This window comes from Mus musculus, chromosome 10 (assembly GCF_000001635.26).
Source record: "Mus musculus strain C57BL/6J chromosome 10, GRCm38.p6 C57BL/6J".
Classification (NCBI taxonomy): domain Eukaryota; kingdom Metazoa; phylum Chordata; class Mammalia; order Rodentia; family Muridae; genus Mus; species Mus musculus.
Genome location: NC_000076.6, coordinates 107,849,183 through 107,865,445, shown reverse-complemented (window position 1 = coordinate 107,865,445; position 16,263 = coordinate 107,849,183). Strand labels below are relative to the sequence as shown.

Genomic DNA, 16,263 nt, shown 5'->3' with positions numbered 1-16,263 from the left:
TAACATCATTTTAATTATGTTTGAATCAGAATGGGCAAAGTATTTGTTTGGTTGAGTTTTAGGCTTTTGTTTAAGTAAAGGGAAACATTTAAAAAAAGTAATATCTTTATTAATTATTTGAAATATTCATTTAATTTTCTAGACTTAATATATGGTTTTGGAAATATTATAAACATGAGCTCTCTATGCCATTTTACCATCTTTCCCTTCCAGCTCCTCCTATGACTTCCTACCCCCTCTCAAAGTTCTGACCTCTTCTTTAATTGTTATCATTGCATGTATGTGTATGAATATAACCAGCTGAGTCCCTTTAGTATTGCTCATATGTATATGTGTCTAGGGATGAGCACTTTGAAGTAGATAACCTACGGGAGGATTGTCTCTGGAGAAGACTGACTCTCAGAGTTACTCATTGCCTATAGATCTTCTTCTAGGGGTAGGAACTCATGGGCTTTCCCCCATGGACACTAGCATGTCAGCTGATATTGTCATTGTGCAGATATATTTTAGAATACTTTAACTAGCCTGCCATTTTTACTTCAGCTTGACCTATAGAGAAATTGTTTTAAGAACAATGTATAAACATTATACAATTATATACATATACATACATTATACATATACATATACATACATATATATATAATCAAATTGTGCCACATTTGTAGAGGAATAAATGCTTACTTAGGTCTCAAGAGGATGGGAAAAAGAGAATCTCAACTCACTGAGAAATTGCCTTCTTCAGATGACCTGTGAGCGTAACTGGACATTTTCTTGATTGCTAATTGATGAAGGAGGTCCTAGCCCACCACAGGCTGTGCCATCCTTGAATGGGTATTCTTGGGATGTTTAAGAAAGGGTAGCAGAGAGTGAAACAGATGCAGAGGCCCACAACCAAACACTGGATGGAGCTCAGGGACTCTTATGGAAGAGATAGGGGAAGGTAGGGTCGTGGGCCCCAGGGGGGATAAGAACACCGCAGGAAGACCAACAGAGTGAACTAAACTGGACCATTGGGGCTCTCAGAGTCTGAACCACTAACCAAAGAGCATACATGGGCTGGACCTAGGCCCCTTGTACATATGTAGCACATGTGCAGCTTGGTCTTCATGTGGGTCCCTCAACAACTGGAGCAGGGGCTGAACCTAAAGTTGTTGCCTGTCTGAGGATACAGGTCCTCTAACTGAACTACCTTGTGTAGCCTCACTGCGAGAGGATGAACCTAGACCTGCAGAGACTTGATGTGCCAGGGTGGGGGATACCAAGGAGAGTCTCCACCCCCTCAGAGGAGACATGGATGGGGGGATAAAGAGAGGAGAAGGGGGGCAGTAATCAAGATGTAAAGAGAATAAATAAGTAAATTAATTGGGGGTGGCGCAGCTGAATATGTGCCTGGAGAGAAGCCAGTAAGTATCTTTATGCCATGGCTCTTGACTCTGGTCCTGCTTGAGTTCCTGTGTTGACTTTTCTTTCTTTTCTTTTTTTCTTTTTTTTTATTATGTATTTTCTTCAATTACATTTCCAATGCTATCCCAAAAGCCCCCCCCCCCCACTCCCCTACCCACCCATTCCCATTTTTTTTTTTTGGCCCTGGCATTCCCCTGTACTGGGGCATATAACGTTTGCCTGACCAATGGGCCTCTCTTTCCAGTGATGGCCGACTAGGTCATCTTTTGATACATATGCAGCTAGAGTCAAGAGCTTTGGGGTACTGGTTAGTTCATAATGTTGTTCCTCCGATAGGGTTGCAGATCTCTTTAGCTCCTTGGATACTTTCTCTAGCTCCTCCATTGGGGGCCCTGTGATCCATCCAATAGTTGACTGTGAGCATCCACTTCTGTGTTTGCTAGGCCCCGGTCTAGTCTCACAAGGGACAGCTATATCACCGTCCTTGCAACAAAGGCTTGCTAGTGTATGCAATGGTGTCATCGCTTGGAGGCTAATTTTGGGATGGATCCCTGGATATGGCAGTCTCTAGATGGACCATCCTTTTGTCTCAGCTCCAAACTTTGTCTCTGTAACTCCTTTCATGGGTGATTGTTTCCAATTCTAAGAATGAGCAAAGTGTCCACACTTTGGTCTTCGTTCTTCTTCAGTTTCATATGTTTTACATATTGTACCTTATATCTCGCTATACTAAGTTTCTGGGTTAATATCCACTTATCAGTGAGTACATTTCATTTGAGTTCTTTTGTGATTGTGTTACCTCACTCAGGATGATGCCCTCCAGGTCCAACCATTTGCCTAGGAATTTCGTGAATTCATTCTTTTTAATAGCTGAGTAGTACTCCATTGTGTAAATGTACCACATTTTTTGTATCCATTCCTCTGTTGAGGGACATCTGGGTTCTTTCCAGGTTCTGGCTATTATAAATAAGGCTGCTATGAACATAGTGGAACATGTGTCCTTCTTACCGGTTGGGACATCTTCTGGATATATGCCCAGGAGAGGTATTGCGGGATCCTCCGGTAGTACTATGTCCAATTTTCGGAGGAACCGCCAGACTGATTTCCAGAGTGGTTGTACAAGCTTGCAATCCCACCAACAATGGAGGGACTTTTCTTTGTGATGGGCTGTGGTCAACATGTGCAACCCTTCCTCCCTCAAACTGGTTTTGGTCAGTGTTTTATCAAAGTGATAATGAGCATGCTATGATAAAAAATAATGCATTATGAAGATTTAAGTGTAATTCATGTATTTATTCAAATGTTTAAAAGTATCTTTGTAAGAACAAATAAATATGGGAGAAGAATTAAAGATGCCATAGAATGTCCGAGGACTAGGAATTTCACCTACACGTATACTGTTACTGAGGTCAGGGGTGCTTCCTCTCTCTGCCTCTCTCTCTCTCTGCCTCTCTCTCTCTCTCTCTCTCTCTCTCTCTCTCTCTCTCTCTCTCTCTCTCTATCTATCTATCTATCTATCTACATACATGCATACATACATATATACATACCTACCTTATATTTATTCATTCATTTATTTCATTTTGTTATCAAGTCTGTGATGTGTTCGCTGATGTAAGATAGTGTACGTCTAACGATCTATGTTTTTTCTGGGGGTATGAGTGACCATAACATGTTTCTTTGCCCGTCTGTGGGACTGTCTCCTAAGTGACACTTGTTTGTCCACAGCTGTGGTGTGTCAGAAGGGCATGCTGTACCACCACTGCTCGTCACTCTGCCTCCGCTCCTGCACCTCTCTCTCCTCCCCTGAGCAGTGCAAAGACGACTGTGCTGAAGGGTGCAACTGTCCTGAAGGCAAATTCTATGAAGAGACACTTAACTTTTGTGTGCCCATGTAAGTCACAGAGGGGGCTTGACAATAGCCAGATGGTACATGCTTTTCTTATGATAGGCCAAATGAACTTTTGTTCTTGTTTCTTTTAAATTGCTAGAATTTTCTTGTTTTATTTTGCTTTGTTTTGTTTTGCTTTGTTTTTTTGTTTGTTTCTGTTTTTTGGCTTGTGTCTTAGTTAGGGTTTTACTGCTATGAACACACACCACGACCAAGGCAAGTCTTACAAGGACAACATTTAATTGGGGCTGGCTTACAGGTTTAGAAGTTCAGTCCATTATCTGACAGGAACATGGCAGCATCCAGGCAGGCATGGTACATACAGTTGGAGCTGAGAGTTGTATATCTTCATCTGAAGACTGTTAGCAGAATACTGGCTTCCAGGAAGGGAGAATGAGGGTCTTAAATCCCACACCCACAGTGACAGGCCACACCTACTCCAACAGGGCCACAGCTTCTAATAGTGCTACTCCTTAGGCAGAGCATATACAAACCACCACACTTTGCTTTAATGTGCTTTTTGCTTAATGTGGTAAGCTATTCACAGAAAGATGCAGAAAGCAGGAGAGATTCTACTAGTTAACCCTGAAGTTTATTCCTACTTGATTTCTCCACACCCTAATCACAAACAAGATTTGTATTTCCCTGTCATACTAGTGGTAGAATTGTATTCTCTATTCTCACTGAGAAAGTTCTTAGCCCTCACAGGGAGCGAAGACTTTTGTTTTGCACATAGGGTTAAAATATACAGTAGATGTGTTTCTCCGAAGGTCATTCAGTGACTTTTCTTGGGACCAAACAAACAGTCCAGAACTATTTGACACTCCATATCTGCAGTTACTATGTCTAGTTAGTTGTCTGTCGTTTGCACAACATAGCTTTGTGCAGTCCCATAGAGTGGTGAAAGTCTATAGTGGCCAATTGCAGAGCGAAGAGTCAACAGTCATTTTGTTTGTGTTGGGAAAAAATTATATCTTATATTATTTACTTCACCTTTTCCCTTACAGATATCACTGCCGGTGTCATTATAGGGGGAGCATTTACCAGCCAGGGGAGCTCATTCCAACCCCCTCAGGCTTATGGTAGGTGTGTTAAAGAATATATTAACTATACATATATATGTATACCCATATATATATATGTATATCACATTAGAATATGGAATGTCTAAGGCATGTACTGGTGCTTGCAGAATAGATTTCTAAATTTAATCACCATGAAGTTAAACAAAAGCCCTTTACAATAAGCTTTTGTTAGTAGATGTTAAGAATAGGTAGGCATTCAAGCTACATCCTGAGGTCTTATAGGTTAATGGCTCATCTACACAGCTCAAAAAAAGAAAAATCAATTCTGGCATAGGTCTGAACCATAAGCCACATAGGAGTCACTCCTCATGATGGATATCAAACAGTGTCCAACCACACTCACAGACTACCATTCACTGTAGTTATGTCCTGTCTGCCAAAAATGCAGTCACGTCTGCATGCTACCCATTTATCCACACCTGTCTCTCAGGATCCTCCTTCTAGTTGCACTGCAGGGGCTCACAGCGGATCCCCTTGGGTAGACAATGACAGCGAGACAGGATTGCATGGTTTCTACTAACCTGGCACTGTTCTGAGCATGCTGTACACATTATTAATTAAGCCCTCATGAGTATAACTGCAAGAGATAGATCCTGCCATCTTACTCCAGTTTATACACGAGCAGAGTGAGGCACATGTAGTTAAGCAGCCCGATAATGGGGCTGGGATTTGTGCCCAGGCACCCGGCTTGGCAGTGCTCACTCAGTCGCAGACCTTGCTTCGCAGTTCATTTTAAACTAACAGCAAGCTATCATTCACAAATCAACTTGCCTTTATAATTAATTCCATCTTTTCCCCACCACCCCCTGATTAAAACACAAAGAAACAACTGCATCCTTTCCTGTGTAGAATATATGACTATCTACAGTTTCCCAAGCCAGAATTCTGAGAATCATTCCGACTCCTTTCTCATGCTCAACACTCCCATCTTGAAAATTCGTAGCAACCCTTGATTTAACTTGGTTTTATTTTCTTCATGTACATCAAATCCATTTTTCCCTTCCTGTCCTGCTGCCTTAACAGTGACACTCACCTCCTCTTCCCTGCCCCTCTCTAAAAATTATCTTTCCTTTACACTGCTATAACAAAATACCAGAGGCTGGCCATCTTATAAAGGTTTACTTAGCTCATAGTTATGGGGGCACAAGAGTGTTGGGTCCACAGGGAACAAAGAGTCAAGGAAGCCAAATCTTCTCACACTAACCCACCCTTGTAACCTGCTCAGTTCTGAGAGATTCACTTTAGGTTATAAACATATTCATCTTTTTCAGAAGTGGTTTCTCTGGTACCAAATCACTTTGTGCCTTAAGCTGCAGCTCTTAAAGTCCCACCTTTTGACAGTATCACAGTGGGGACCAATCCTTAGCACATGTCTGGGACTGGATAAACCATAGCAAAACCATTGCTTATTAGTCTCCTTGTCTGTAGTCTCCTTCCAAGTGTTGGAAGAACCTGTTTTGAATTCAATATCCTTAACATTATTTATTTAAACATAGTAAAATAAAATCCATCCTTCATTAGAGCCCAAACCAAAAATATTTAGCATAATGACCTTATTTGCATCCCTGTCCCCAACCTGGAAGAAGTATAATATGTAGACCTGGCTGTCTCACTTCCTTTATGACGTTGGCAGTATGGGCTAACACAGCTCTGAGTGACATTCTGTTGCTTAGAGATGCATGTGTGTAGTTTTCATGTGATGTACCTCTTGATATGTTGGTTTCTTCATTTTTCAAACATAGAACACATGGTCTGCTCTAAAGCTGAAGGGAAATCTGTGCCGGGATATTTCCAAGGGTCGTTATGAACAGAATTTTAGTAGTTTTTTAAATTTTTTTTTTTTTAGATCTTAGATATATTTTTGTGTTGAAAATGTGATGTTGTTTGAATTAATTGTATATTCTCCTGTTCTTAGAATATAAGCATTTGGGTCAGGCTAGTAACAATACCATGGAGCTTTTAATCCTCCTGTCTCTAACAAGGCCCCTCACATGGAGGTGTTTGATAAAATGTGTCAAAATTAGATAGCTGTCTTGGATGTGGACTGAAGGGAATGATTTATTCGTATAAAACTCAAGATTTTGGTCTATAAACTAACTATTTCTTTACTTCTAGCCAGTGTTCAAATGGGACTGTGAAATGTGATGAGCTAGCAACACCCTCTACTGGTGAGTTCCAGAAAAAGCTTTTCCCGAGCAGCATGCATCTCAAACACTGCCCCTGACTCTTCTGACAGAAGGCTCTTATGCACCTCCTTATCCAAGCACGGGAACATTGTAGTATCATGCATTCAGAACCACGTTCCAATGATTCCCGACTTTTTTTTCACATCACTAATAATATTTGTGGGACCGTGGAAAGTAAGTATTTAAGGCGGCTTAGAGACACTGATGGTCAGTCAAGCATGTAGCTTTTATATTGTCTACCCCAGCACCACCTCAGGTACCTGAAAGGCTTTAGGGGTATAGCCTGGATGCTGGTTGTAACGTAGTCGTGGATCAGAAAGCAGAAAATTCTATCCTAGGCCAACACGCCTCAGCTTTTAATATCCACACAACGAACTGGAGATCTTGTTAAGACTTATGATTTGATTTTGAATGCGAAGCCACCCCAGAGATTCTGAATACCTACCAATGACCAAGGCAATGCCAGTGTTTCTAGGTCCTGGGATGTGTCTGGGGAGCAAGCTTCTAGGGTTACATGCAACAAATGGAAAATAGCATACAACAAGAGTGTGGTGGCACTCTCCTGTAACCCAGCACTGAGAAAGCAGGGGGCAAAGCCATCCAGGCCTCAAGGACAGATTCAGCTATGCAGCATTAGAAGCAAACCTGGCTTGTGTAAGACTCAGTTATAAAAATGGAAAATAAAAACAAAGGGTTTATAAAATATATCCATTGCTATTTCTCTTAGACTGTAACTTTCCACTTTCCACTAGAGTATGTAGCCTGAAGGTCTACAAATTAGAGGGTCGCATAAATCTGTATTTTTGTCAGATGAATAACTTATGGACACATGGCTGTCATTCTGTTAGATAGGGATATTATGGTTCTGTTAGCTATTTAAATGTATGTGGTTAGAAATCAGCTTTGAGCTGAGCATGGTGGTGTGTCTCTATACTCATTAAAGAGGCTAAACCAGAGGGAGGACTTACAGACCAACCGAGGCTTGACAGTGAGACCCCGTCCCTTAAAACACAAAATAAAGCAATAAAATACTTTTTGAATTACACATTTACTTTATCAGGATTTAGGTCAGTCTGGGCAGGTCATGTGACTGGGCCTCAAAGCTAACACAATAGCGACTGGAAATCCTCACTTATGCCCCTTGTAGTTCAGGGTAGCTCACAGTTAAAGCAGGGATTACTAGGTAGCCTGCTTTCTCAACGGAGCCCTCACGAATCCATTCCTGTGGTCTCACCCAAGTGTCTTATTTGATCCCTGACAGCCCCAAAGACTTCTGGGAAACAGATACCCCCTGGACCCCGGTCATGCCTCCTAACAGGGGCCTCTGTACTACTCTACAGTGTAGTAGAGGTTGATGAAAATAATGACTCAGAGGCAAGGCAAGGTGAAGAAGTAACATGCATTTATTATGGCTTTGTAAATGCTTAAATGCGTATTGCAGCTTTCAGTCATTAAAATTGGTGTGTTTGAATTCATCTTGTTGACTTCAAGAAAGTATATGCTAGTTATTTAGTGAATTGTGGGGGAAGGATGGCTAAGGTTTTCAGGTTTGAAACAGCTTTTGGGAATTTTGAGATGGAACAGACTCTGGCTAGGTCGTGCTGATGAGCTCATAAACTCGGGGATCACAGAGAGCATTCTTTCACTATAGCGATCTGGTCAGTGGGTTTTGTTCGGATGATTTGTGCATAAGACTTTGGGCCAAATACAAAGTTAAAGCCGTGTTATCCATGCTTGTATCTGAAGTCCACGCCTGCCCAGAAGGGAAGGAATATTTTGACTGCAGGTTTCCTGACCCTGCGTTACCAGCTGGTGGTATAAACTGCGAGACGACGTGCGCAAACCTGGCCATGAACTTCACCTGTGCTCCATCCTCGCCTTGCATCAGTGGCTGCGTTTGTGCTGCAGGGTGAGTTCCCCTTTCTTGACAGTACAATCATTCATGATTTAGAGGACAATTAAAGTCTCTTAAAAATATCCTTGGGGTCACTAGGTAATGTGAGCTGGTTAATAGAATTTACCTGTCAGCCTAATGACCTGAATTGGATTTCTTGAACCTACATAAAGGTGGAAGGAGCTTGTTGATAATATCAAATTTTCCTCTGACCTCCATATTCATATCATGATACACATAGGCCCAGGTGTGCACATCACACACACACACACACACACACACACACACACACACACACACACACTCTTAGAAGTAATTAAAAAATACTCTTCACAAAGAATAGCCAAAATCTTTATTGAGAACAGTTGTTAGTTAACTTTGAGTTGGTAGCTAACTTTGAATTGGTAGATTGATGTAACTATTTTAACTAGGCTAATTTAGCATTGTGCAATATAACTAGAGTCATGCACCAAATTGAAGAAAAAACACATTTTAAGGTAAGGTTGGGATTTCTCCAAAATTGTTTGTGTATATATATATATATATATGTATGTATATAAATAATTTTATTTGGTTATTTTAATAAATATATAACCTTATACATGTGTGTGTATTTACCATCATATATATATACATATATATGTATTCTATTGATGCAATGGTTGTCATTGACATTAATTTGTAACAGTGCAGCCAACTATTTTAATTATAAATGTTACAGGTTACTATATTGAGGCTAATTGTTGGGTACGGTCAGTGAGAATTCTGATTTCACTCACACCAGAGCTCAAATTCCAGCTCTGTCACTGTTAGCTGAATGACTTTTTCTCACATATCCTTCTCAATCCCCAACTAGGTAGGCCTTGCAAGTTACGTAAGCTATTTTAAGATTAATGTGTATGTGTGTGGTATAGAGTGTATTCAATATTATAGGAACCACTATTTAGTTGCAGGCTATCTCCTCTTTATATATATCCTCCAGTTGTAGAAATAGCATGGACCTGAACAGACAAAGAATCTGGAGACTTTTAGATTCAGTGTAAGCACACACACATTCAGTTCTCCATGCTTTTGGTTGTCTAATGATGAATAGGGGGGCAGGGCATCTCAGGTAAACAGGTCACTCATTCTTCCTCAATGAACACATCCCACAAAGACATTTCCAAGATCAACTCTTAAAAAGCCAGGGAATAGGAGGGCGGCCTCGTGGTTTATCTCCCAGGAGAATCACCTTTGTCTAAATGGCTGCAAAGAGCCAAGTACTTTGGAATGGTATCATTCTTCTCAGAAGAGAAGAGCATAAGAGGGAGAGGAAGAAGGTCACAGTAGACAAGAGGGCACACACAAGGGAAAACAAAAAGGTTGGTGGAAATCAGGCCATAGAAATGAATGAGCATGAAAAACAATTTGTCAGAAGGACAAGGGAAAGAAAATATTTGTTGTGGTAAAATAATTAGAACCTGCAATGTTGCTCGATTTTTTTTAAGTGTGGCTGTACATGGTCAATTAAATCCATATCTAAATTTTATTTCAGATGGAGTGCTTGCTGCTGCTTACTATCTATAACCCTTGACTTTTAGTTCAAGCCTGGCATGTATTTCCTGATGGAATCTTATTAAGAGAAGTGCCATGCCCCAGCTTCCTTAATTGCATTGAAATAGAGCTAAAATCCACTGAGATGCTTCTGAGTGTTTGGGGGGGGGGATTTGCAAACAAACCTCTAAGTCAAATGTCAATGATGCTCATCTCTTTGCTGTGACATTTTTCTGGCTCATGTTGAGACAATACCTCAGTGTATCATCTATGTTCCCTGGGATTCTTACAGCGCCAGTGTCTATAATAGGTCTACATGAATCTAGTTTAGAAACCACTACACAATATTGGTCCTCATTATTAAAAAACCTTGGGGTTGAGTTTCAATTTCTTTCAAAATGAGTGGAGTGGTATTTGTTTCATGGATGGCTGAGTACATCACAGCACACCAGCTACAACACAGGTGTCCAGTTATTGTTTCCTGCCTGCTCCTTCTCAGCCAACAAAGCAGATTCAAAATGACAGTATCTTCCTTCTCCTCCTAGCTTTGGATTAGGTGCGAGAAAACCATCAGTTATCAACTAACATTCAAAGCAACACATTAATAAAAAGGAATGGGAAATACTTGGTATATTTTCACTTAAATACACCTAAAACAAACCATCATCATTTTATACCTTAGCACTGAGAAACAAGCTTGTTTGCCTTCTGAGTTCTTTAGCAGAAAATGTTATTCAGTTCATTATTTACTATTTCACCAGGGACTGTCACACAACACAGACTCTCTTAGCAAACAGTGATGGCCAGGACACCTGATTTCTGTTCAGTTGTGCTCTTTTTAGACCAACTCACCATATCTGAAATGTATTCTTCTGTTTTACATTTATGGTGCCATATAACATAAGGTTAAGTCATATCTAATCCCATGCTTGGCATCTAGTTAATCCTGGGATACACAAGGACCATGTGGGGATAAGAGAAAACTAGACTCATCCTTCAATGGAAAAGACAGGGCTGAGTATGATAAAATTCTAGACTGCAAGTCCGTCTGACACTTGGCAGGTTTTCTAATCACCGTTTCTTTTTCATTTGGAAGAATGGCAGAACACAAAGGAAAATGCTATGTTCCCGAAAGCTGTCCCTGCATCTGGAAGGACTGGGAGTACAGCTCAGGGGAGGTCATCTCTACACCGTGTTACACCTGGTAACAACAGACATTTTTTTCTCGGCCATTGTATTAATATCAATTGTTTTACTGCCATGCCTTGATGTGTCTGCTTAGCAAAAGTGAGTCAGAATTAAGTTTGCATGTTGGAGCTGCAGTCCTTTGGGGGTTGAATGGCTACTTTCTACAAGGGGACAATGGCATTTTAAATGCATCTTTGTTAGCCTAGGAGAGAGGTATGAAATATGACAACTTGGCAACCTGGTAGGAGAAATACCGCAAATGGATAAGAAAATGCTAAGTGTTGTAAATAGAGAGAGGGTTATTCAATAGACACTTGACTGTTTGAAAGTCAGTGAGCGTAGTGCCACAAAAATTGTTATGTCTTGCTAAAATTTCCTTAAAACATGCACAAGTATTCTAAAATTTTGATGAAAGCATCTACGTAGCTTAAACTGTCTATAAGGGGGTAGATTGGGCTCTCTGGGAGCAGGTAGGCCTATGTTCACTTTTCATCCTGTTATCTATTTCCTGTGCATCCCAGATTTAATTTTGGTATCTGGTACAAATGCATGACATATTACTTATGTCACTGTAATAGCCATTCTGAGAATGAACTGGCAATATGTATAAGGATTTAGGCTACTAGAAAATGCTACTGTTATAGTGAGGACTGTCAGTTAGGATCACTGGATACTCTTTCAGAGGACCCTGGCTTGATTTCCAGTTCCAGGGGATCCAACCATTCACAGGTGCTATGCACACACGTAGTATACAGAAATACATACAGCCAAAATACCCTTATATATAACATAAAACCAAAAATACTAATTAGAACCTTATTGCTCCGTAAGATAACTCTTTTTATTTTTTAATTAGTGTTTGTCGGCGGGGGATGTTCAATTGCACATATTATCCATGTCCTGCAGTATGCACAGTATATGGGGACCGGCATTATCACTCCTTTGATGGATTGGAATATGACTATATCAGCGATTGCCAAGTGTTTTTGATAAAGGTTGGTCGTAATTACCTGCTTTTTGTTTGACCTTTCATAAAGACAATCTGAGAATGACATGTTAATGGCATATCATATTAGTATATACTATTCATAAAACTTATGAATACCATAGTCATTTTGAACTTACTTCTTTGGCTTTAAACTCATCTTAAGTTCTCTTATTGGTAAGGGATAGACTAAATCTTTAGCCCCATACCTTTTGCCTTGTCTGTAAACTAAAAGTAATGATTATACCTAGCTCCAATGGTAAAAAGGGATTGATTACACAATAATTTCTTTTTTTTTTTCCATTTTTTATTAGGTATTTAACTCATTTACATTTCCAATGCTATACCAAAAGTCCCCCATATCCACCCACCCCCACTCCCCTGCCCACCCACTCCCCCTTTTTGGCCCTGGTATTCCCCTGTACTGGGGCATATAAAGTTTGCAAGTCCAATGGGCCTCTCTTTCCAGTGATGGCCGACTAGGCCATCTTTTGATATATATGCAGCTAGAGTCAAGAGCTCCGGGGTACTGGTTAGCTCATAATGTTGTTCCACCTATAGGGTTGCAGATCCCTTTAGCTCCTTGGCTACTTTCTCTAGCTCCTCCATTGGGAGCCCTATGATCCATCCATTAGCTGACTGTGAGCATCCACTTCTGTGTTTGCTGGGCCCCGGCATAGTCTCACAAGAGACAGCTACATCTGCGTCCTTTCAATAAAATCTTGCTAGTGTATGCAATGGTGTCAGCGTTTGGATGCTGATTATGGGGTGGATCCCTGGCTATGGCAGTCTCTACATGGTCCATCCTTTCATCTCAGCTCCAAACTCCGTCTCTGTAACTCCTTCCATGGGTGTTTTGTTCCCAAATCTAAGGAGGGGCATAGTGTCCACACTTCAGTCTTCATTCTCCTTGAGTTTCATGTGTTTAGCAAATTATATCTTATATCTTGGGTATCCTAGGTTTGGGGCTAATATCCACTTATCAGTGAATACATATTGTGTGAGTTTCTTTGTGAATGTGTTACCTCACTCAGGATGATGCCCTCCAGGTCCATCCATTTGGCTAGGAATTTCATAAATTCATTCTTTTTAATAGCTGAGTAGTACTCCATTGTGTAGATGTACCACATTTTCTGTATCCATTCCTCTGTTGAGGGGCATCTAGGTTCTTTCCAGCTTCTGGCTATTATAAATAAGGCTGCTATGAACATAGTGGAGCATGTGTCCTTCTTACCTGTTGGGGCATCTTCTGGATATATGCCCAGGAGAGGTATTGCTGGATCCTCCGGTAGTACTATGTCCAGTTTTCTGAGGAACCGCCAGACTGATTTCCAGAGTGGTTGTACAAGCCTGCACTCCCACCAACAATGGAGGAGTGTTCCTCTTTCTCCACATCCTCGCCAGCATCTGCTGTCACCTGAATTTTTGATCTTAGCCATTCTGACTGGTGTGAGGTGGAATCTCAGGGTTGTTTTGATTTGCATTTCCCTGATGATTAAGGATGTTGAACATTTTTTCAAGTGCTTCTCTGCCATTCGGTATTCCTCAGGTGAGAATTCTTTGTTCAGTTCTGAGCCCCATTTTTTAATGGGGTTATTTGATTTTCTGAAGTCCACCTTCTTGAGTTCTTTATATATGTTGGATATTAGTCCCCTATCTGATTTAGGATAGGTAAAGATCCTTTCCCAATCTGTTGGTGGTCTTTTTGTCTTATTGACGGTGTCTTTTGCCTTGCAGAAACTTTGGAGTTTCATTAGGTCCCATTTGTCGATTCTCGATCTTACAGCACAAGCCATTGCTGTTCTGTTCAGGAATTTTTCCCCTGTGCCCATATCTTCAAGGCTTTTCCCCACTTTCTCCTCTATAAGTTTCAGTGTCTCTGGTTTTATGTGAAGTTCCTTGATCCACTTAGATTTGACCTTAGTACAAGGAGATAAGTATGGATCAATTCGCATTCTTCTACACGATAACAACCAGTTGTGCCAGCACCAATTGTTGAAAATGCTGTCTTTCTTCCACTGGATGGTTTTAGCTCCCTTGTCAAAGATCAAGTGACCATAGGTGTGTGGGTTCATTTCTGGATCTTCAATTCTATTCCATTGGTCTACTTGTCTGTCTCTATACCAGTACCATGCAGTTTTTATCACAATTGCTCTGTAGTAAAGCTTTAGGTCTGGCATGGTGATTCCGCCAGAAGTTCTTTTATCCTTGAGAAGACTTTTTGCTATCCTAGGTTTTTTGTTATTCCAGACAAATTTGCAAATTGCTCCTTCCAATTCGTTGAAGAATTGAGTTGGAATTTTGATGGGGATTGCATTGAATCTGTAGATTGCTTTTGGCAAGATAGCCATTTTTACAATGTTGATCCTGCCAATCCATGAGCATGGGAGATCTTTCCATCTTCTGAGATCTTCTTTAATTTCTTTCTTCAGAGATTTGAAGTTTTTATCATACAGATCTTTCACCTCCTTAGTTAGAGTCACGCCAAGATATTTTATATTATTTGTGACTATTGAGAAGGGTGTTGTTTCCCTAATTTCTTTCTCAGCCTGTTTATTCTTTGTATAGAGAAAGGCCATTGACTTGTTTGAGTTTATTTTATATCCAGCTACTTCACCGAAGCTGTTTATCAGGTTTAGGAGTTCTCTGGTAGAATTTTTAGGGTCACTTATATATACTATCATATCATCTGCAAAAAGTGATATTTTGACTTCCTCTTTTCCAATTTGTATCCCCTTGATCTCCTTTTGTTGTCGAATTGCTCTGGCTAATACTTCAAGCACTATGTTGAAAAGGTAGGGAGAAAGTGGGCAGCCTTGTCTAGTCCCTGATTTTAGTGGGATTGCTTCCAGCTTCTCTCCATTTACTTTGATGTTGGCTACTGGTTTGCTGTAGATTGCTTTTATCATGTTTAGGTATGGGCCTTGAATTCTTGATCTTTCCAGAACTTTTATCATGAATGGGTGTTGGATCTTGTCAAATGCTTTTTCTGCATCTAACGAGATGATCATGTGGTTTTTGTCTTTGAGTTTGTTTATATAATGGATTACATTGATGGATTTTCGTATATTAAACCATCCCTGCATCCCTGGAATAAAACCTACTTGGTCAGGATGGATGATTGCTTTAATGTGTTCTTGGATTCGGTTAGCGAGAATTTTATTGAGGATTTTTGCATCGATATTCATAAGAGAAATTGGTCTGAAGTTCTCTATCTTTGTTGGATCTTTCTGTGGTTTAGGTATCAGAGTAATAGTGGCTTCATAAAATGAGTTGGGTAGAGTACCTTCTACTTCTATTTTGTGAAATAGTTTGTGCAGAATTGGAATTAGATCTTCTTTGAAGGTCTGATAGAACTCTGCACTAAACCCATCTGGTCCTGGGCTTTTTTTGGTTGGGAGACTATTAATAACTGCTTCTATTTCTTTAGGTGATATGGGACTGTTTAGATGGTCAACTTGATCCTGATTCAACTTTGGTACCTGGTATCTGTCCAGAAATTTGTCCATTTCGTCCAGGTTTTCCAGTTTTGTTGAGTATAGCCTTTTGTAGAAGGATCTGATGGTGTTTTGGATTTCTTCAGGATCTGTTGTTATGTCTCCCTTTTCATTTCTGATTTTGTTAATTAGGATTTTGTCCCTGTGCCCTTTAGTGAGTCTAGCTAAGGGTTTATCTATCTTGTTGATTTTCTCAAAGAACCAACTCCTCGTTTGGTTAATTCTTTGAATAGTTCTTCTTGTTTCCACTTGGTTGATTTCACCCCTGAGTTTGATTATTTCCTGCCGTCTACTCCTCTTGGGTGAATTTGCTTCCTTTTTTTCTAGGGCTTTTAGATGTGTTGTCAAGCTGCTAGTATGTGCTGTCTCCCGTTTCTTCTTGGAGGCACTCAGCGCTATGAGTTTCCCTCTTAGAAATGCTTTCATTGTGTCCCATAGGTTTGGGTACGTTGTGGCTTCATTTTCATTAAACTCTAAAAAGTCTTTAATTTCTTTCTTTATTCCTTCCTTGACCAAGGTATCATTGAGAAGAGTGTTATTCAGTTTCCACGTGAATGTTGGCTTTCCATTATTTATGTTGTTATTGAAGATCAGTCT

The 16,263-nt window shown here is 40.3% G+C and overlaps 1 protein-coding gene across 7 annotated transcripts in view; it reads left to right on the top strand.

Annotated features, from left to right (window-relative positions):
- Otogl (otogelin-like) overlaps nucleotides 1-16,263 on the top strand; it is a 151,850-nt gene that overhangs the window by 46,934 nt on the left and 88,653 nt on the right. For all 7 annotated transcript variants that reach the window (NM_001370989.1, NM_001177567.2, XM_017314041.1 and 4 more), the window contains 6 exons: nucleotides 3,136-3,301; nucleotides 4,306-4,380; nucleotides 6,499-6,551; nucleotides 8,316-8,478; nucleotides 11,093-11,200; nucleotides 12,041-12,179. In NM_001370989.1, the coding sequence (NP_001357918.1) occupies nucleotides 3,136-3,301; nucleotides 4,306-4,380; nucleotides 6,499-6,551; nucleotides 8,316-8,478; nucleotides 11,093-11,200; nucleotides 12,041-12,179 (704 nt within the window). The remainder of the gene's footprint in view (nucleotides 1-3,135; nucleotides 3,302-4,305; nucleotides 4,381-6,498; nucleotides 6,552-8,315; nucleotides 8,479-11,092; nucleotides 11,201-12,040; nucleotides 12,180-16,263) is intronic.